The sequence below is a fragment of the Archocentrus centrarchus genome, chromosome 2, assembly GCF_007364275.1.
Source record: "Archocentrus centrarchus isolate MPI-CPG fArcCen1 chromosome 2, fArcCen1, whole genome shotgun sequence".
NCBI lineage: Eukaryota > Metazoa > Chordata > Actinopteri > Cichliformes > Cichlidae > Archocentrus > Archocentrus centrarchus.
In genome coordinates this window covers 507,523-529,784 of record NC_044347.1, presented here as the reverse complement: position 1 = coordinate 529,784, position 22,262 = coordinate 507,523, and the positions used below count along the sequence as shown (strand labels likewise).

Below are 22,262 nucleotides of genomic sequence, written 5' to 3'. Positions count from 1 at the left end.
GTTTGGCCTTCATTCCTGTGCATCTTAGCTGATTTGATGAAGGCCCAGTTGGGGTAACCGCATGTTTTGAGGGCTTTCTCAATGTGTGTGTGTTCCTTATGCTTCCCTTCTGCCTTAGAGGGAACACTTTCCGCACGGTGTTGTAGGGTCCTGATCACCCCAAGTTTGTGTTCCAGAGGGTGGTGGGAGTCAAAGAGGAGAACTGATGGTTGAGAACTGAAGAAGCCTTTCGGATGAGAGGTCAAACGTCTTCAAGAAACAAAAAGAAGTCCAGTCGCCTTTTTCAAGCTCCAGAGATCCTTTCTCAGACTGATGCTGAAAAGCTAATTCATGCATTTATTACTTCTAGGGTGGACTATTGTAATTCATTATTATCAGGCTGTCCTAAAAGCTCCCTGAAAAGCCTTCAGCTGATTCAAAATGCTGCAGCTAGAGTACTGACAGGGACTAGAAAGAGAGAGCATATTTCTCCCATATTGGCTTCTCTTCATTGGCTCCCTGTTAAATCTAGAATAGAATTTAAAATTCTTCTCCTCACATACAAGGTCTTGAATAATCAGGCACCATCTTATCTGACAGACCTCATAGTCCCATATCACCCCAACAGAGCACTTCGCTCTCAGACTGCTGGCTTACTTGTGGTTCCTAGGATACTTAAGAGTAGAATGGGAGGCAGAGCCTTCAGCTTTCAGGCACCTCTTCTGTGGAACCAGCTTCCAGCTTGGATTCGGGAGACAGACACCCTCTCTATTTTTAAGATTAGGCTTAAAACTTTCCTTTATGATAAAGCTTATAGTTAGGGCTGGATCAGGTGACCCTGAACCCTCCCTTAGTTATGCTGCTATAGGCCTAGTCTGCTGGGGGGTTCACATAATACACTGTTTCTCATTCACCTTATTTACTTTGTTTATACTCCACTCTGCATTTAATCATTAATTGATATTAATCTCTGGCTCTCTTCCACAGCATGTCTTTCTCTCCCCTCAGCCCAACCGGTCGCGGCAGATGACTGCCCCTCCCTGAGCCTGGTTCTGCTGGAGGTTTCTTCCTGTTAAAAGGGAGTTTTTCCTTTCCACTGTCACCAAGTGCTGCTCATAGGGGGTCGTTTTGACTGTTGGGTTTTCTCTGTATTATTGTAGGGTCTTTACCCACAATACAAAGCGCCTTGAGGCGACAGTTTGTTGTGATTTGGCGCTATATAAATAAAATTGAATTGAATTGAATTGAATTGAAATCTGTATGGAGTTTGAATGTTGTTTACTTGGCTTTCCTCCGACAGTCCAAAGACATGCACTTAGTGGGTTTAGGTTAATTGGTGATCCTAAATTGCCCATAGGTGTGAATAGTTGGGTGTCTCTTTGTGTTGGCCCTGTGACAGGCTGGTGACATGTCCAGGGTGTACCCTGCCTCTTGCCATATGATGGCTGGGATACTCTCCAGCCCCACTGCAAAAATGATAAGTGGAAGAAAATGGGAGGATGGATAGATAGATAAATTTTATTTATCCCACATTGGGGAAATTAACTTGTTACTGCAGGATAAGGGTCACAAAAAAAATGCTAAAACAAAAAACAAACAAACAAACAAACAAAAAAAATCAAGAAATCAATAAAATACACGGGTAAGATCTGACTATGGACAAATTGTACTATATACATTAAACACACACCACAGAAGGGAGAGCTCATACCCTTGTATCAGAGGAATTACTACAATATGCTCATTTGAATTTGAATGGAATTCAGTTTTAAGTCTTTTAGATATTTGGGAGCTGTACTCCAAACAAATATATGCTTTTTCTTTGCCCAAAAGTTTAGATTTAACATTTCAGATGACTTCATTTAATAATAATGTTTATCTTTTCAGATTAAGTGATTGTAAACTCTCAGAAAGAAGCTGTGAAGCTCTGTCATCAGTTCTCAGCTCTCAGTCCTGTAGTCTGAGACACCTGGACCTGAGTAACAACAACCTGCAGGATTTAGGAATGAAGCTTCTGTCTGTTGGACTGAATAGTCCACACTGTACACTTGAAACTCTCAGGTCAGGACACAAACCTTTCCAAAGCCAATTTGCAGTCCCAGCTCCTCCTTTTCATGCTGTTTTTGATTAAATATTATATATTCCACACGGATTCCTACTCTGGTCTGTTTGGGTCTCGCTGCTTTTCTTTCTACCTTTACCTTTCCATGTTTTCGACACCAGCAAACATAGTTCAGGGCGAGAGCAGGCAACATAGGAGGAAATCTGAAATGGCTGGCTGAGGCTAAACATAGATTTGGTAAAATAACAATTCACATTGGTAGTAATGACACCCAGTTACAACAATCGGAGGTCACTAAAGTTAATATTGAGTCAGTGTGTAACTTTGCCAAAACAATGTCTGACTCTGTAGTTTTCTCTGGGCCCCTCCCAAAATAGAGAGGGTGTCTGTCTCCTGAATCCCACCTGGGAGCTGGTTCCACAGAAGAGGGGCCTGAAAGCTGAAGGCTCTGCCTCCCATTCTACTCTTAGGTATCCTAGGAACCACAAGTAAGCCAGCAGTCTGAGAGCAAAGTGCTCTATTTGGGTGATATGGGACTATGAGGTCTTTAACATAAGATGGGGCCTGATGTTAGATCCCACAGGTATATCTGTGACAGCTTCTCCGTTTCAATAGGGTCCTGGCCACATGTGTCAGCGGGGTATTACCCTCATCTGCAACTCTGTGACACTACTTAAAGCTGTGGCGGGGTAACTCGCCTGACATCTTACCACTGATAATCCTAACGTCTGCCCTGCTTCACTATACTCCGATGCTGCCAGTCAGGGAGGCTCACACAGCTGACCCTGAAGTATAATCCCGTCAGTTGTAGTGGCTTACCCCTTGATCAATGCACTTGGAATCGTGCCAGGATTTATTTATCGGCTCGGACAGTGAGCCCAAGGGACATAAGTAAAGTTGAAGTGGATACTTAAAGACTAGTGTGTCCACACAGAGCTAGATGTTAGAGCTTAACTCGCCTAGAGTTTTACTATTCCATGAAAATAGATGTACTGTTAATGGGGAAAATAATTCTCCAAAGAATTTTACTGACTTTTAAAAGTCAAATTTTATTATGCAGGTTTCAGCTCAAGCAGGTTGCAATTAGCTCAAAATCAATTCTCAATCAATTCTCTAAATTCAGCAATCAACTTAAAAACTCAAAATTCAGAATCAAAATGAATCAATCTCAGAGCATACGTTCCAGAATTGCTAGATCTTAATCAAGATGATATACTTAAGAGCTGGGTAGATGAAGGGGCTTGAAAATATCCAATTGTTTAAAATCCTTTTTGGTAAGAAAGGACTTCAGATGAGTCAGTTGGCCGAAGCGACCACACCCAATGTCCAGTCCGTTGCTGCCTCAGTGAAGTGGGGAAAAAGGGGAAGTCCATAGAGAGATGTTTTTCTGTCCTTCTGTCCTTTCTTGTAATCCTCGCTTTTTAATTCAGAACTCTTCTCTGACTTAGTCCAAAGTCCAAAAGATAGAAATCCTAAAGCAGAGTAACTTCCAACTTCAGTCGGCAGGGAGAATCCAGCAGAACAGTTCGAGGTCGAATTAATCCACGGAGGGCTTGGTCATGTCCTCTCAGCAGAGCAGTTCTGGTCTGGGGAAGGAGCTCCTGAAATTCTCGTCCGATGCTTCAGAGCACCGTCTTTTATAGCTGAAGTCTAGGGCACATCCTAGTTTTTATACATCATCATTACAAATTATCACCCCACCATCCATACCCATTTATGGGACTGTTGGACTTAACCATTATTTCATTGGGCCTTTTAGATACTCTCCATTCTGAACATGTCTGGACATGTTTTCAACTTTGCTCCTACTGGTTTCTAAGCAACGGTTTCTGTTCCTCATCTTACCCTGCTCAGTGATTCTCCGAGATTTCACAACTTCCTTTACATGTTGTGCTTTAAATCATTTCTGTGTTACACACATTCTTATCAATTGACAAAAAATCATGCAGATTATTTATTACATTCATTTAAATCAACTTTTTTTTAACAATTTTATAAATCAGAATTATGATTGTCCACATAGTACCGGGTATAGGCCATCGAGTAACCAAGATCTCAACCTCAACTGACTTCACTCGACGCTGATTATTCAAGACCTTGTATGTGAGAAGAAGAATTTTACATTCAATTCTGGATTTAACAGGTTTAACAGTTCTTCAGTGAGAGGTTAGACGTCTTCATGGAACTTAAAAAAGTCATGTTGCTTTTTTCCAAGCTTCAGAAGAAGCATAGTCCTAAATGGAAGACACCGGTACACCACGAACGGCTCATGCTTCAAGTCATTTCCCCCACTCAGCAACTCACTCACTGAGAAATTGTTATGTGGACAGTGGACAGGTCAACACTGGCTTAACCTGAGAAAGATGAAAGTTCAGGTGGATCTGGAAGTGTGAAGGAAGCCGACACCTCACAGCAGTAGGGCTCAAAACAATCTCAACCTTGTAAGGGCTAATATAATGAGGAGCCAATTTCCTAGACAAAGAGCACAGTGGAATACCTCTAGCACATAACCAAACCTTTTGGCCCGTCTTGTAGTCGGGAACCAGGGTCTGATGACAATTGGCTGAACGCTGGTTACGGGTGGAAGTTTGAAGAAGGGCTGATCTAGTCTGTTCGCAGACTCCCTTACTTTCAAATTTCTTAGGAAGTAAGTGTGGGAACATGGGACTCCAGTGCAGGAAACAAATCAGTATATATACTAAAGACACTTCAAAATGTGAGAGACCTGTGGTAGAGGAGGTGAGGCAGTTATGGGCAAACTCAATCCAGGCCAGTTGAGAGCACCAGGTGGAAGGGTTATGACACACAGATTAAGGAAGTCTCTAGTTCTTGATTCAAATGTTCAGTCTGGCCATTGTTTTGAGGATTGAAACCAGAACTGAGACAGACCTTACTGCTCAGAGCAGTGAAAAAGGTTTTCCAGAGCTGAGATATGAATTGAGGGTTGTGATCTGAAACTATTCCTATGGGGATGCCATGGAGTCGAAATATTTGATTAATTGGAATGTCTGCCATTTTAGTGGTAGAGTGTAATTTAACCAGGGCAATAAAGTGCGCAGCTTTGCTGTCAGAGGGTGGTAAACCAGTTACAAAGTCCAAGGCCATGTGTGACCAGGGCCTGTAGGGTATGGACAGGGGGTTGATGAGACCAGACAGTGGTTTAGAGCTACTTTGTTGCAGGCCACCAGAAATATCTTTTTAAAGGAGGAAACTGTCCTTCTCAAAGTCTTCAAAGAAACTTTGTGTTTCCACAGACTGATTTCCCTTCAGATGAACTGTACACTGTATAATTCAATTAAAGTCATTCTATTCTATTCTATTCTATTCTATTCTATTCTATTCTATTCTTTTCTTTTCTATTCTATTCATTACACTAAACATAAGATATAAAGATAATGAAGGTCACAGTTTGAATCAGTCACATTTCATTCAATTCAGTGGTGTAGTGACAGATCCAGGATCAGTCCAAATTGTCAAATGTTGGCCTGTTCCTTTATCAGTGTCTAACAGCATGTGTATGAGAGTGATGTAATGTCCATGTGTGCATGCTGACAGAGACTGTGCTGGTCTCTATGATATAATACACATTACATCCACAGTACATTACACCTACGTTAGCTTTGCTTTTGTGTCCACAGGAATTATGCATATTTAATCCCCATATAAACATCTGGGCTACATGTATACAATTTAACATCAGTCTCATTGTCTTCTGGCTAATAATTTTTCAGTCTGAGTGGCTGCAACCTCTCAGAGAGAAGCTGTGACACTCTGTCCTCAGTTCTCACATCCCAAACTTCTTGTCTGAGAGAGTTGGACCTAAGTAACAATGACCTGCGGGAGTCAGGAGTGAAGATGCTGAAGAGTCCAAACTCTACAATTATCAGGTCAGACTCAGTGATTCTTTGTCCTTTTAGAAAATGAATGATAAAATTTAAAGGTAATAAGGAGGAATTGAGTCCAAATCACCAGCAGTTTCATCCACATACGAATTGAAGTGTACGTGTGAAAATGTTGGACTGTTCCTTTATCAGTGTGTAACAGTGTGTGTATGAGAGTGATGTAATGTCCATGTGTGCATGCTGACAGAGACTGTGCTGCTCTGACCCCCCTCCTCCTTTCAGGGCGGAGCCTGCTGGAGTGCGATGGCTGATCCCAGGTCTGAGGAAGTGTAAGTGTGTTTTTAATGTGATTGATGAAAACAAAGCAGCACACATTCAACCATCTTCAAACTGTCACATCACTCATTCACATCTCTGATGTCAGGAGTCATCATCAAAGTGTCAATCAATGAACAGATGATGGATCAATAACTGCAGCTGGATTGTGTTTGTTCTCTCCATCAGATTCCTGTCAACTCACTATCGACACAAACACAGTACACAAGAGACTCAAACTGTCTGACAACAACAAGAAGGTGACACGTGTGGAGGTTCAGTCATATCCTGATCATCCAGACAGGTTTGATGTCTATTATCAGCTGCTGTGTAGAGATGGTCTGACTGGTCGCTGTTACTGGGAGGTCGAGTGGAGCGGAGGCGCTGAAATATCAGTGAGTTACAGAAGAATCAAAAGGAAAGGAGTTAGTAATGACTGTGGGTTTGGATGGAATGATCAGTCCTGGAGTCTGAGCTGCTCTGATGATGGTCCTCGTTCTGTCTGGCACAATAACAGAGGAACGTCCATCTCCTCCTCCTCCTCCTCCTCCTCTCTCTCTAACAGAGTAGCAGTGTATGTGGACTGTCCTGCTGGCACTCTGTCCTTCTACAGAGTCTCCTCTGACACTCTGATCCACCTCCACACCTTCAACACCACATTCACTGAACCTCTTTATCCTGGGTTTTGGGTTGGGTTTGGTGCCTCAGTGTTTCTGTACTCCTGAGCGTCCTCCTGTTAGAGAAACACTCTGATCACTCAATTCAGTTCAGTTCAATTTATATACTGCCAAATCACAACAAACAGTCACCTCAAGGACAAAAGACACACTGTGTTAGAGACCCAGAGATTAAAAAAACCTCACGATTAATTGCAGAGTGGCAGCCACTACATTTATACTATGACCTCATAACACCATTGGCCAGGTGATTAACAATACAAGAGAATACCAGAAATGATTTCCCTTCTGCTACACACTCATACATAACACACAGCACAGTGAGATCTTCTGACCAAAATCTGTTGGTGGTTCCTCGCTCTAAACTGAAAACTAATGGAGACTGTACAGATGAGGTTGCAGCTCCTAAACTCTGGAATATACCACCATTACACCTGAGATCTACTACTATTGAATCTTTTAAAGAGCAGCTTTCCTCCCACAGTCCAAACATATGCACTTAGTGGGGTTAGGTTAACTGGAGAGTCTGAATTGTCCATAGGTGTGAATGGTTGTCTGTCTCTCTGTGTTACCCTGTGACAGGCTAATCACCTGTCCAGGGAGTATACTGGAATAGGCTCTAGCCTCTCCAGGACCCTGAAAAGGATAATTGGAAGAAAATTGATGGCATTTACCACATGTAACATGGTAATCTGATTTTATAAGAATGATTCAACAAACTACATGTATTCTCACACTTAATATCCTAATCTTTACTTTCATTGAATATACTTGATGGAATTTCACTCTTATTTGAAGGTCATTTAATATATTACATATAATCTGCATGGCAAAATGTTTTGTGTGCCTTAGTGAGTAAACTGTATGTGAACTCAGAGTTCTGCCTCTGTGTTGTATGCCTTATATGCTGCCCCAGCCTGGTATACTTGGTCCTGAAAGGAGGTTGTGGTACAGCTGGCAGCTAAAAACACTTAGGGTGGCAAAGTGTTTATACTCAACATTTTTTTTTCTATTTTTTTAAGCCTGTCATGTCTGGCAGTTTTCACAATCAGAATGATGATCTGAATGCACTGGTGTACCAAACATATTTGCTTTTACAAGAGCAGCTCTATAAGTGTTCTATATGCTACTCTTGTTAATGTTTGTATTTTTCATGTATTTTTTCATGCCAGGCCTGACAGGCAGGAAAGAAGGGGTTAGAAGAGGGATAAGTGTGTGCGTGCGTGTGTGTGTGTGTGTGTGTGTGTGTGTGTGTGTGTGTGTGTGTGTGTGTGTGTGTGTGTGTGTGTGTGTGTGTGTGTGTGTGTCTGTCTGTCATGGAACATACTCAATAATGAGGGAAAGAAGCCGCAACCACGCCCCTCAGGACAGGGAAGGACACAGGGGACCCGGGCAATCCACAGCCTACCAGGAGCCCAGAAGACCTGAGGTTGCACATCCAGTTGGCAACTGCGTGCACACCCCAGAGGCAGAAGCAGGGAGACCTCAGACAGAGCCTCCGCGGTCAAAGGGAAAGAACCTAGATAGCCAGAGGCAATAAGCAGCCCACTCCATCGCAGGCCAGCTCCCCCAGCAAGAGCCGAGAACACGGCCCCGAGGCCCCAGGCACCTGAGAACCACCCCGACGCCCAGCAGAGCCCCCACACACAAAAGAGGCCCGAGCCACCCCTAGGCCACAACTGCCAGGGGAGCGGGCAAAAAGCCATGCCATACTCAAGAAGATTTAATCTAGAGGGGAGATGCTGCAGGGCAGGCCGGTTAAAACAAACTGGAGATCAGTTGGGCCTGATATGTGTGCCACATTAGGCATGCTTCACATAGAGGCAATTACCACACTGATGCTCATACACGGTCTAGTGTTTGTACGCATTACTTTTTTTAAATTAATAAACTAGGACGGGTCTACCTCGATCTATATTTATGAGAGAGCCCAGGTCAATTTGTCTTTGTCTAAAGCTGGTACATGTGTGTAAGGCATACACCCCAGGAATGCTTTTGCTTTTTTTTGCCTGCTAAATTTGCTGTTTTTGTGCATGTTTAAATAAACTGTTTTGCCATAAAGTGCACTTTTCTCCAGATGATCTTTTTTAGAGTGTTTTTACTTTTAATAAAATCCAAAAAGCTAAATCCACAAAGTACTGACCAGACAAATTGATCATTTTGGCCCAAGATCTTTCACCCAACAAGAAGAGGGCAGCTGTAGCACAGTTAGTGAGTCAGGCAGTATTGAGGATTGGTAAGGACAAAGTGAGAGCAGGTATCAAAGGTGGTTGGTCCAGACAACATATCTGTGGAGTTATGGGGAGAGGGCAGTGGAATTTTTAACCAGACTGTTTAAGACAATCTTGGACAGTGATAGGATGCTGAGGAATGGAGAAGAAGTGTACTGGTACTGATGTTCATTAATAAGGCTGATGTGCAGACCTATAGGAACTACAGAGAGATAAAGTTGATGAAGATATGCAAAAGAGTTGTTGAGGCTAGGAAGGGAGGTGATGATCAGTGAGCAGCAGTATGACTTCATGCTGAGAAAGACCATCCCAGATGTGATGTGTGCTTTGAGAGTTTTTCACTATAGAGAAGTACAAAAAGTAGTAGAAAGAATAGCAAAAGTCAGAAGGAACTTTCCTACCTTTATTTCAATCTTAAAAATGACCAATCAGTCTTTATTAGTTGGCTGTGTACCACAGACCTTCAAGGTGGCTGTAATTAAACCTCTACTTAAAAAGCCATCACTGACCCAGCTGTCTTAGCTAATTATAGGCCAATCTCCAACCTTCCGTGTCTCTCAAAGACTCTTGAAAGAGTGGTTGTAAAACAGCTCACTGATCATCTGCAGAGGAACGGTTTATTTGAAGAGTTTCAGTCAGGTTTCAGAATTCATCACAGTACAGAAACAGCATTAGTGAACGTTACCAATGATCTTCTTACAGCCTCTGACAGTGGACTCATCTCTGTTCTTGTCCTGTTGGACCTCAGTGCAGCTTTGATACTGTTGACCATAATATTTTATTACAGAGATTAGAGCATGCTAATATTTATCTAATAGTCTTCCTCAAATATACAAGGCCTTCGTTGAGTCTGGATGGATGCATATGTTGCTGTAACACTTAAAAATTGCTGTTGCCCTTTTTTGACATGTGTTCTTCAAATTCCATCGCAACAAAACAGGACTATACAAAAGGAACACAAAACATTGGGCCACCGGCCCAGAACCATGACAGTCTTCATATTTCTATCTACACAATATCAACCACCTTCTTCCAGCACCACTATCCCTTTTCACGCCCTGTTTACTTCTCTCATTGATTACTGTAACTGACTTCTTTCCGGTTTACCACTCAAACTCCTCTGTAAACTTCAAATGGTCCAGAATTCTGCTGCCTACATCATAACCCAAACCCCCTACACTCAACACGTCACCCTCATCCTTCAGGAACTCCAATGATTCCCGTATTGAATATAAGATTCTCCCACTCACCTCTTCATAACCCTGCACCCCCATATATCACTGCTTTCATTCATTTTTACACTCCCACACATACACTTCGGTCCTCTTCTTCCATGCTTCTCACTACACCTCCTGTCTGCCTCTCTGCAATGTGGTCCAGAGCATTCTGTTCCACAGCCTCTGAAACTCACTCCCACAGTCCTTGAAGGACATTGACAGTCCATCACTCTTCAAATCCCATCTAAAAACTCACCTGTTAAAACGAACAGTCGGAATCTTGCTTTACTGTATATTTATTGATGTTCTAATATTAAGTGTTACATTTTTAAAAATTGATTGTTTTTTCTAGCACCGGTGTGTTTGTTTAGATTTTTTTTACTGGTGTGCTTCTTTGGATGTACAGCACATTGGTCAGTGGTTACTCTTTTTAAAGTGCTTTATAAATAAACTTGGCTTGGCTTTACTGTTGTGCTTGGCTCAATCTGTTTTATTGTTCCTTTTACTGTTTTTTGCCTCTTTTTGTTGTTATATAAAGGCTGTTTCTTCTTCTTCTTCTTCTTCTTCTTCTATATATTACTTTATGTATACTCTATAAGGTGACCTTGAGAATCTTGAAAGGTGCCCACAAATAAAATGTATTATAAGAACTGATCATACACCAAAGGTAGGAATAGACAAATGATGTGACACAATGCACTAAATGGCACAGGCTTAAAGAATTTCAGCTGCATCTGGAGACAACATCAAATATATAATATAATTCAAAGGAATTCTGTTCATGATAAATTGGAACTGACTATAACATTCTGGATTTGGAGAAGGATAGAGACCCAGAGGATAATTTCTGCTCCAACATCTGCTGCTTTTACACTAATGAACAATTTAGTCACACCATTAAATTGGATAACAAATGATCAATAATCCATTTTAATAGCAGAAATCTGCATGCTGATTTCAACAACATCACGGAATACTTAAATCAATTCACAGAAAACTTTCAAAATGATTGCCATATTTGAAACATGGATTAATGCAGAGAAAGAAATGGACTTTGAGCTGGATGGGTATGAAATTAACTGTGTATATAGAAGGAAGAAGAGCGGATGTATGACAACTGTGATTAATAACTGATTGGAATATAGTATATCAATTGAAATTTGGTAGGAAAAAAATTTAACGATGAACAATGACATTTTTTTTAATTAATCCTTGATTTATACAGGAAAATCTCTTGAGACTCATTGTCTCATTCATAAGAGAGACCTGTTACACACATCAACAACAAAACAGACAAAAAACAAAACAAAAACATGGAAAACAACACTGTGAGCAGACTGTTAATCAATGGTGACCACCTAGTTTATGACACTAATTTCAAGAAAAATCAACAAAAGGAACAAGTGAGTTATAGACGTGAAGTTCAATGAGCAAAAAAAAAAGGAAAAAAAAGAAGAATTTTATGACAGTTATTTCATGGTTCAGGCTTTAAAGGGTTAAAAGTACAAAACATGACAGTGGCGCCTAAACACAGTCACACCTGAACAGGTTGGTCCTGATCTGCTAATGAAACTGAGTGTTATCTGTCGCTTTCATCTTTGAAACAAAGCTGCTTTGTTTCATGTATGATGACTGATGACCGATGCTGTTTACTGCTTTCAGTCTCACATAAGTTTTCAGACCAGAAAAACTGGAAACTGCCTGCAGCACAGTTTAAGCTGGCAGCACTCCTGAATCTTTGCAAAGCACATATGGTAACAACAGCTTGTTATTTAACAGTCTTTATAGAAAGACTGACACATATCAGGAGTTTAACCTCCAAAACTGCAGAGGAACGTACAACTAAACTGAACACAGCCACATAAAGAAGTGCTTCAGGCTTCTTGGATTTAAACTCAAATGTCTCTGTGCTCCTCGGGCTCTTTTTGGCCCACGTGGAACCATCAGCTTGAGTGAGCTGCAACATCTTTCATACCGCAAAATGACACAATGCATATTCTGCTCCTTAAAAGAAGCTGTCTCATACATAAAATGTTCTGTATTTTATGTGGATATTGGCCTTTGAACTACTTCAGTCTGAAATGTTGTGTGTGTAAAGTATCATCATCATTATGATTTTCATATTGTGTAAGAAGAGTATTACACATTGCATCTGACCCCTACGACGCTCCTTGCAGGTGGTGGGCCTACAGGAGGGCGGGCACCTGCCTCCTCTCTGGGCTGCAGAGAGGAGGCACTACGTGGCACCACGGGCTAATGCCCAGCCACCAGACGATCTCCCTCGAGCTCCCTATCCAGGCCTGGCTCCAGGGTGGGGCCAAGGTAACCCTATCCTGGGCAGGGTAAACAGTTCGCTTGATGATTCTTCCATAGGGGTCTTTGGAATTGCTCTTTGTCTGGCCCCTCACCCACGACAAATTTGCATTGAAGACTCTACCAGGGGCATTAGCCCCTGGACAACATAGGTCCTGGGATCACTGGGACACACAAATACCTCCACCACGATAAGGTTTGGAATTCACGGAGATTACCTCAACCCAGCCCCGAATAGGCAGAAGAAAATAGATGGACGGATGGCGTATCATCATTATTTACTGCATAAACTTCAGCTAATCATTGTGTTCATTAAAAAGGTATGTATAATGTCCCATAAAGCACTGGTTCTTTTCATTCACCTTATTTACTTTGTTTGTACTCCACTCTGAATTGTTAATAATCTCTGGCTCTCTTCCACAGCATGTCTTTTCTCTCCCCTCAGCCCCCTCAGCAGATGACCCCCCCTCCCTGAGCCTGGTTCTGCTGGAGGTTTCTTCCTGTTAAAGGGAGTTTTTCCTTCACCCTGTCACCAAGTGCTGCTCATAGGGGGTCGTTTTGACTGTTGGGTTTTCCCTGTATTGTTGTAGGATCTTTACCCACAATACAAAGAGCCTTGAAGTGACTGTTTGTTGTGATTTGGCGCTATATAAATAAAATAAAATTGAACTGAATTGAATTCAAAGTATAACATTTTTTTATTTCTGGTGCTGTCTGTCTTCCTGTCTTTTTCTGTGTGTGATTCTTTGTTTAACCTATATTTGCCATGGCATATGATCAGAGGTTTTGTCCATGTTTTGTGTAACCAATATGTCTAATAAATAGCCTGCATTTGGATCCTGTTCATCCCAGTGATTTTTGTTTTTGAAAACTTTGGTTTCAATTAAGTTTAATTAAGGACTTCATTTTGGCCCAAAAGAAACTGGGGAACCACGACCCAACAGTGCTGTCCTGGTGATGTCAGCATTTCATTTTGTTAGCTGTTCCTTTCAGTTTCTTCCCTTATGTTTTTTTTTTTTTTTTAGTGCAGTTTTCTATTTTCTTCTAACAAAGCTCATTATGATGGGTGCTTAGCCCTGTCATTTTTTCAGAGCAGAGGGTAGAAGGTCAGTGCTGTTGTAGTCCACTTCAATACTTTTGGATTGTAGGAAGCTAACCACCTGTTGCTCTGTAAAGCTGACATCCTTGTTAGATAATACCATACAATGAAACCATGAACCATTAGCAGAATTTGTTGTATTTGATGTTAAAATTGGATTTTGTTATGAGGCATAAAAATGCTGTCATTAATCATATATATGAGCCGATGATGTTCTATCATGACAATCAAGGTAAGCAGTGCAATCTGAGCTTTGTGTACAAACAGCTAGGGCTGGATCAGGTGACCCTGAACCCTCCTTTAGTTATACCGCAATAGGCCTAGGGCACTGATGCACTCAGGGTTTCTTTTTCATTCACCTCTTTTCCTCTGTTTATATGCCACTCTGCATGTAATCATTAGTTATTATTGAGCCCTCTCTTCTTTCCACAGTATGTGTTTTGTCCTGTCTCCCTCCCAGATTTTGTACTTTAGTTTTGAACAGAAACATGGGCTGTAGGGCAGCCACTTTGTAGGGCAACATTGGTGAACATCCAAGTCTGCAAAGGACATGGATGTTACACCAAGAGAGCACTGCAGATTCTAGGACACTTACACAGAAGACAGAGTGGAATTTTCAACCTTTTAGACAATAACAGGAAGACTCAAATAACCAGCAACAAGGGAAAACTTTGAGGGAGGAACACGGGCCATTTATAGTTTGATGCAGGTGTTAAGTCGTGTCTTGTTTATTTGTGAAGGAAGAAGTATTAAAATGCTTTAGTTCTCATTTAAAAGAACAACAACAAAAAAGGCCTGTTTTTTCAATTCAATTTCAATTCAATTCAATTTTATTTTATTTATATAGCACCAAATCACAACAAGCAGTCGCCTCAAGGCGCTTTGTATTGTGGGTAAAGACCCTACAATAATACAGAGAAAACCTCCATGAATCGCCACCTTATCGTGGTGGAGGGGTTTGTGTGTCCCAGTGATCCCAGGAGCTATGTTGTCTGGGGGCTTGTCCCCCTGGTAGGGTCTCCCATGGCAAACTGGTCCTGGGTGAGGGTCCAGACAAAGAGCAGTTCAGAAGACCCTTATGAGTGAAAAAACAAGGGAACAGTTTACCCTGCCTGGGATAGGGTTACCGGGACCCCACCCTGGAGCCAGGCCTGGGGAGGGAGCTCGAGGGAGAGCGTCTGGTGGCCAGGCATTAGCCCGTGGTGCTTGGCCGGGCGCAGCCCGAAGAGGTTACATGGGCCCGCCCTCCTGCAGGCCCACCACCCGCAGGAGGTGTCGTAGGGGTCGGGTGCAGTGTGTGTCGGGCGGTGGCCGAGGACGGAGGCCCTGGCGGACCGATCCCTGGCTATCGAAACTGGCTATTGGGACATGGAATGTCACCTCTCTGGTGGGGAAGGAGCCTGAGCTAGTGCGTGAGGTCGAGAGATACCAGCTAGATATAGTTGGGCTCACCTCAACGCATGGCCTGGGCTCTGGAACCAGTCTCCTGGAGAAGGGCTGGACTCTGTTCCAGTCTGGAGTTGCCCTCGGTGAGAGGCGGCGAGTTGGGGTGGGTATTCTTGTATCCCCCCGGCTTGCTGCCTGTACGTCGGAGTTTTCACCGGTGGACGAGAGGGTAGTTTCCCTGCGCCTTCGGGCTGGGGAACGGGTCCTGACTGTTGTTTGCGCTTATGCGCCGAATGACAGTTCAGGGTACCCACCCTTTTTGGAGTTGCTGGGTGGGGTGCTGGAGAGTGCTCCATCTGGTGACTCCATAGTCTTGCTGGGAGACTTCAGTGCTCACGTGGGCAATGATAGTGAGACCTGGAGGGGCGTGATTGGGAGGAACGGCCTGCCCGATCTGAACCCGAATGGTGTTTTGTTATTGGACTTCTGTGCAAACCACAGTTTGTCCATAACAAACACCGTGTTCGAACACAAGGATGTCCATAAGTGCACATGGCACCAGGACACCCTAGGTCGCAGGTCGATGATCGATTTTGTAATCGTATCATCAGATCTGCGGCCGTATGTTCTGGACACTCGGGTGAAGAGAGGAGCTGAGCTGTCAACTGATCACCACCTGGTGGTGAGTTGGATCAGGTGGCGGGGGAAGATGCTGGACAGACCTGGCACACCTAAACATATTGTGAGGGTGCGCTGGGAACGCCTGGCAGAAGCCCCAGTCCGGGAGATCTTCAACTCCCACCTCCGGCAGAACTTCGACAGCATTCCGAGGGAGGCTGAGGACATTGAGTCCGAATGGACCATGTTCCGCACCTCCATTGTTGAGGCTGCTGCTCATAGCTGTGGCTGCAAGGTGGTTGGTGCCTGTCGTGGTGGTAACCCCCGAACCAGATGGTGGTCACCGGAGGTGAAGGGAGCCATCAAGCTGAACAAGGAGTCCTATCGGGCTTGGTTAGCCTGTGGGACTCCGGAGGCAGCTGACAGGTATCGACAGGCCAAGCGGAATGCAGCTCGGGTAGTGGCCAAAGCAAAAACTCGGGTGTGGGAGGAGTTCGGTGAGGCTATGGAAAAAGACTTTCGGACGGCATCGAAGCGATTCTGGCAAACCGTCAGGCGACTCAGGAGGGGAAAGCAGTGCTTCACTCACACTGTTTATAGTGCGGGGGGGGGGTGCTGCTGACTTCAACTGAGGCTATAGTCGGACGGTGGAAGGAATACTTCGAGGACCTTCTGAATCCCACTGACACGCCTTCTGTAGTGGAAGCAGAGTCTGGGGATGAGGGGGATGACTTGACCATCACTGGGGGTGAGGTCACTGAGGTAGTTAAACAACTCCTTGGTGGCAGAGCCCCTGGGGTGGACGAGATTCGCCCTGAGTTCCTGAAGGCTCTGGATGTTGTAGGGCTGTCTTGGTTGACACGCCTCTGCAACATCGCATGGAGATCTGGGGCAGTGCCATTGGATTGGCAGACCGGGGTGGTGGTCCCCATCTTTAAGAAGGGAGACCGGAGGGTGTGCTCCAACTTTCGGGGGATCACACTACTCAGCCTCCCCGGTAAGGTCTATGCCAGGGTGCTGGAAAGGAGGGTGCGTCCGTTAGTCGAACCTCGGATTCAGGAGGAACAATGCGGTTTTCGTCCTGGTCGTGGAACGCTGGACCAGCTCTTTATCCTCTCAAGGATATTCGAGTGTGCGTGGGAGTTTGCCCAACCAGTCTACATGTGCTTTGTGGACTTCGAGAAGGCATTCGACCGTGTTCCTCGGGGTGTTCTTTGGGAGGTTCTGCGGGAGTATGGGGTGTCTGGCCCATTGTTGCGGGCCATTCAGTCCTTGTACAACCACAGTGAGAGCTTGGTCCGTATAGCCGGTAATAAGTCGGATTTGTTTCCTGTGGGTGTTGGACTCCGTCAGGGCTGCCCTTTGTCACCAATTCTGTTCATAATTTTTATGGACAGAATTTCTAGGCGCAGCCAGGTGGCGGAAGGCTTCTTCCTTGGTGGCCTCAGAGTCTCATCTCTGCTTTTTGCAGATGATGCGGTTCTGTTGGCTTCATCAGGGGGGGGCCTCCAGCTCGCAGTGGAACGGTTTGCAGCCGAGTGTGAAGCGGCTGGCATGAGAATCAGCACCTCTAAGTCTGAGGCCATGGTCCTCAGCCGGAAAAGGGTGGAGTGCCATCTTCGGCTCAGGAACGAGTTCTTGCCTCAAGTGGAGGAGTTTAAGTATCTCGGGGTCTTGTTCACGAGTGATGGGAGAAGGGAACGGGAGATCGACAGGCGGATCGGGGCTGCTTCTGCAGTGATGCGGACGCTGCACCGGTCCGTCGTGGTGAAGAGGGAGCTTAGAGTAAAAGCGAAGCTCTCGATTTACTGGTCGATCTACGTTCCTACCCTCACCTATGGTCACGAGCTTTGGGTAGTGACCGAAAGAATAAGATCGCGAATACAAGCGGCAGAAATGAGTTTCCTTCGAAGGGTGGCTGGCCTCTCCCTTAGAGATAAGGTGAGGAGTGCGGCCATCCGGGAGGGGCTCAGAGTAGAGCCGCTGCTCCTCCACATCGAAAGGAGCCAGTTGAGGTGGCTCGGGCATCTGATTAGGATGCCTCCTGGCCGCCTCCTGGGTGAGGTGTTCCGGGCATGTCCCACCGGGAAGAGGCCCCGTGGTAGACCCAGGATACGCTGGAGAGATTATGTATCTCGGCTGGCCTGGGAACGCCTTGGGGTCCCTCCGGATGAGCTGGAGGAGGTGGCTGGGGAGAGGGAAGCCTGGGCTTCTCTGCTTAGGCTTCTGCCCCCGCGACCCGGCCCCGGATAAGCGGAAGAAAATGGATGGATGGATGGATGGATGGATGGAAAACCCAAAATTCAAAATGACCCCCTATGAGCAGCACTTGGCGACAGTGGAAAGGAAAATCTTCCTTTAACAGGAAGAAACCTCCAGCAGAACCAGGCTCGGGGGCGGGGGGGGGGGGGGGGGGGGGGGGGGGGGGGGGGGGGCGCATCTGCTAAAGGGGGGCTGAGGGGAGAGAAAAGATATGCTGTGGAAGAGAGCCAGAGATTAATATCAATTAATGATTAAATGCAGAGTGGAGTATAAACAAAGTAAATAAGGTGAATGAGAAACAGTGCATTGTGGGAACCCCCCAGCAGCCTTCTTTTGTATATGAGAAATATACAAAAGAACAACTGTTATTTGTTTAAATGCTTTTTATTTTTGTCATTAAAAACGATACAAAAAATACAAGAAATAAAACAATTCCATACATATTTACACTAGGCACAGTGGGGGCTGCGTGTGTGTGTGTGTGAGTGGCATGTCCTTGTGTGACTGGCATTTCAGCACTCACTCAGCAGTCTGTCTGCACTGTCGGAACATACCTGGCACTGCCAGGGTATGTCCCTGGTACATTTGCCACATGTGTATTTGTAGCAGTCAACGCATCTCACAGTTGCACAATTGTTTGTGCATCGATGGTTGACCTGACACTTCGCCCTTTTGCCTGGGCTGGGTGTGGAAGGTTGTTGTCGAAGCAGTTTCTCCTTGTGTGCCTTCTTCTCACTCACATGAGAGTTACCCAACTCTTTTGCAAGCTCAACCAGGAAGTCCACCCGTCTCTCCTGCACCCCAATGCATGCCTGATAAAGCACATGTGCATTCAGTGCTGCCATGTCAATCATGTTGTAGAACACGGCAACTGGCCATCTCCGTGTTCCTGCACGCACGCTGTACTCCCGCACCATTTGGTCCATCACATCCACATCGCACTTTGTTTTGTTGTATTGTGTGACCGTGTTTGGCTTCCTTTTGGTGGTATCCTCAGTCTCAACCACGCTGTGCATGCTGCTGAGAACGTAAACGGCCTTCTTCCGTTTGGGCGCATACACTGTCAGCGTGGCACCAGTGGTTGAAAACACCTGAGTGGTGAATTCAGTGCGATCCATCTGTCTAGCGGATTGAGGAATTTCCCGGCGACTCTTGTTGACTGTGCCGAGGATAGTGGTTTTCCGGCTACGCAGTCGTTCTGCAAGTGACAGTGATGTAAAGAAATTGTCCGTGGTTACAGTTCTGCCCTTGTCCATGAACGGTTCCATCAGCCTCATCACTACTGTCTCGGACAGTCTCTCCCCGCTGGGACGACTGGGGTCCTTGCCAAGATATGGGAAGACATTACAGATGTACTTTGATTTCAAGTCGCAAGCCACCCAAAACTTGATGCCAAACTTGTCCGGTTTTGTTGCAATGTATTGCAGGAAACAGCAGCGAGTCTTTGATGGGAAAAGCTGTTGATCAATAGTGATGTGTCGACCAGGGTTGTAGGATGCGATGCAGTTAGTGACAAACGATCCCCAAACATCGGAGATTGCAGCAAACTTATCGGTCTCCGCTCGCTCACTGCGTGTGAACATGTCATCAAAGCGTAGGTGTCGCATGATGTCTTGGAAGCGGTTTCGGGCCATAGTTGCAATGATCCTTGGGTTTGCCAGGTTTGCTGACCAGCTGTCACGTAGTGATGGAACCTTGGTCACCCCCCGCAAGATAATGACTGAAATAAATGCCATTAATTCCGGGAGATCCATGAACCAGTCCAGCTGCTCCGTGTGACGTGCATGTTAAGTAGTCCATTCTTGAATGCTACAAAGCATGTCAAGAGTGATAAAACAGAGGAAGCTCTGAAGGCGACTCCGGATACTTCGTCTGGCCTTAGCGCTTGGCTTTCCATCTGTGGCGTACGGTTCTATTGGAGTGAAATGGAGATGTGTCCCCACTTGTTCTTCATGCCACACTGTGCCATCTTTCGCGGTCTCTGTCGGCTCACTCCCCAACCGAGCTCTCTTTTTTGGTAGAGGGAGAGTCTCCTCATCTGCAAGATAAACAATTTCAAATTAACTTTTTGTTTGGTTCTAAATAAAAAATAGTCAGGAAAATAAAATAGGTAGGTTGAGAAATCTAACCTGAAGACAGCTCTGAGTCCGAATCCGGTTGAAGGTCTATGTCTTCTCCATCTGAGTCACAAGGGCTGACATTGCTCAGAATCAGTTCCAATGCCTTCTGAGTGGTGAACCTCTTCTGCATTTTGTTTCTTGTGAACTAAATAGGTGAAGTAGTCACCTATTTATCCTCCACAGCACAAAAGGCTGCATGCAAATTTGCATGTGCAAAGTCTCCCAGATCTGCCCCAGCCCCCCACCCCTCCCCACACTCAGGAGCAGCTTACACGCTTTTGCTTACACTTTTTGCATGACTTTTTTTGAGGTGGATCAACACAATTAATTTGGTTAGTTTATTTCTAAACTGTCATTTTGAACCCACTTATCTTTTTTTAAAAGAAAAACATTACTAATTTCTTTTAGAAAAACCTTTGCATATTTCTTGAAACAGATTGTATGTTTTGCAAACTATATGTACAACCCTCTCTGCAGAGCATTACCTACAGGAGAGTCTACTGTAGAGCTGCCTCCATCAAAGATCCCACCCAACCCCAACATGGACTATTCACACTCCTACCTTTTGGCCTGACGGTACAGAAGTGTGAAATGCTTTTGTGAGTTCGCTCTCCTCCCCCCCTGCTGATTCCTCAGGCAATGGCCACATTTACAATTGAAGGGATGCTAATTGGAGCCATCAGAGTCGTCAGTTTGGACTAAGGGTCTTTTGACCCTCTTTCAGGACTTGAGGGGGGAGGTCGAAATCCTGGGGACTTGTAGTGTTAAATGTTTGCTTGATCTGGCTCCCAAGGGCGTAGGAAGGAGTTTACTATTGGGGGGGACACATATCGGAAACCTGACAGATCCGTAAATACTCGGAGCAAAGCATAAAAAATGCTATTTGATCTTTTACTTTCCTCTTTTCAAATGTTTATTGGAAAAATAGTGTTGTGTACACCTATATTATTGCATGTATAATTTACATATATATATGTTTTATAATCATAAGACGTGGACAAACCACCAAACAAAATGACTTGAGTCTTTTATGAAGCATAATGTCATTCCAGGCTGTAGGGCTTACTTTATCAGCTGGCCGCACTGGTACTAGTACAAAGGAGTATTAGGGCCACACTGAGAGAAAAATAAATTGTCCATTTTGAGAATAAATTCAAACCTTTGATAAAAAAGTCAAAATGTGCAGATTAAAGTCGCTTCAAGTCAAACAACTGCCACGACACGTCTGTTATCCCCTCCAGGATGTCTTGTATTATGAGTTAGTGAAACTATACTTTAGAATCAGTTTTAGTAACAATGAAATGATTTCTCTTTTAGTACACAAACACGATGTAGTGATAAGTATGAGGACGTTAAAGAGAGTGCAGAAAGCTGCATCTGCTCAGAAGGAAAAACCACACAAGGACTTCTTAACCAACCGGCCCCAGACTGTGAGACTTGGCCCCCATCTCTCCTCCACCCACACACTGAGCACTGGCTCCCCACAGGGCTGTGTGCTGAGCCCCCTCCTGTACTGCCTCTACACCCATGACTGCAGTCCGGCCCACAATAACAACCTCATCATCAAATTTGCTGACGACACCACAGTGGTCGGACTCATCTCGAAGGGAGATGAGGCAGCTTACAGAGTTGAGGTCTTGAAGTTGACAGCCTGGTGTTCAGAGAACAACCTGGTACTGAACACCATGAAAACCAAAGAGATCATCATCGACTTCAGGAAGAACAGGACTGACCCAGCTCCCCTCTACATCAACGGCGAGCATGTGGAGAGGGTCCACACCTTCAGGTTTCTTGGTGTCCTCATCTCTGCTGATCTCTCTTGGTCAGATAACATCACAGCTGTTATCAAGAAGGCTCAGCAGCGACTTCACTTCCTGAGGGTCCTCAGGAAGAACAACTTGGACTCAAACCTGCTGCTGACCTTCTACCGCTCATCCATTGAGAGCCTGCTGACGTACTGTATCACAGTATGGTACGGCAGCTGCACTGAGGCAGACAGGGTCAGGCTTCAGAGGGTAGTCAAGACAGCACAAAGAATCGTTGGCTGCCCTCTCCCCTCCCTGATGGACATCTACACCTCCCGCTGCATCAGCAGAGCCAGGAACATCATCAAGGACAGCTCACACCCTGGCTTTGACCTG

The 22,262-nt window shown here is 44.8% G+C and overlaps 1 protein-coding gene and 1 pseudogene across 1 annotated transcript in view; one reads left to right on the top strand and one right to left on the bottom strand.

Moving 5' to 3' along the window:
* Nucleotides 1–9,281, top strand: part of LOC115791193 (NLR family CARD domain-containing protein 3-like) — a 37,698-nt gene extending 28,417 nt beyond the window's left edge. The window contains exons 6-9 of the mRNA XM_030745330.1: nucleotides 1,867–2,040; nucleotides 5,773–5,928; nucleotides 6,166–6,212; nucleotides 6,388–9,281. Of these exons, the coding sequence (XP_030601190.1) occupies nucleotides 1,867–2,040; nucleotides 5,773–5,928; nucleotides 6,166–6,212; nucleotides 6,388–6,923 (913 nt within the window). The 3' untranslated portion in view covers nucleotides 6,924–9,281. The remainder of the gene's footprint in view (nucleotides 1–1,866; nucleotides 2,041–5,772; nucleotides 5,929–6,165; nucleotides 6,213–6,387) is intronic.
* The window catches only part of LOC115791158 (NACHT, LRR and PYD domains-containing protein 12-like), a 1,329,445-nt pseudogene that overhangs the window by 1,204,001 nt on the left and 103,182 nt on the right, over nucleotides 1–22,262 (bottom strand).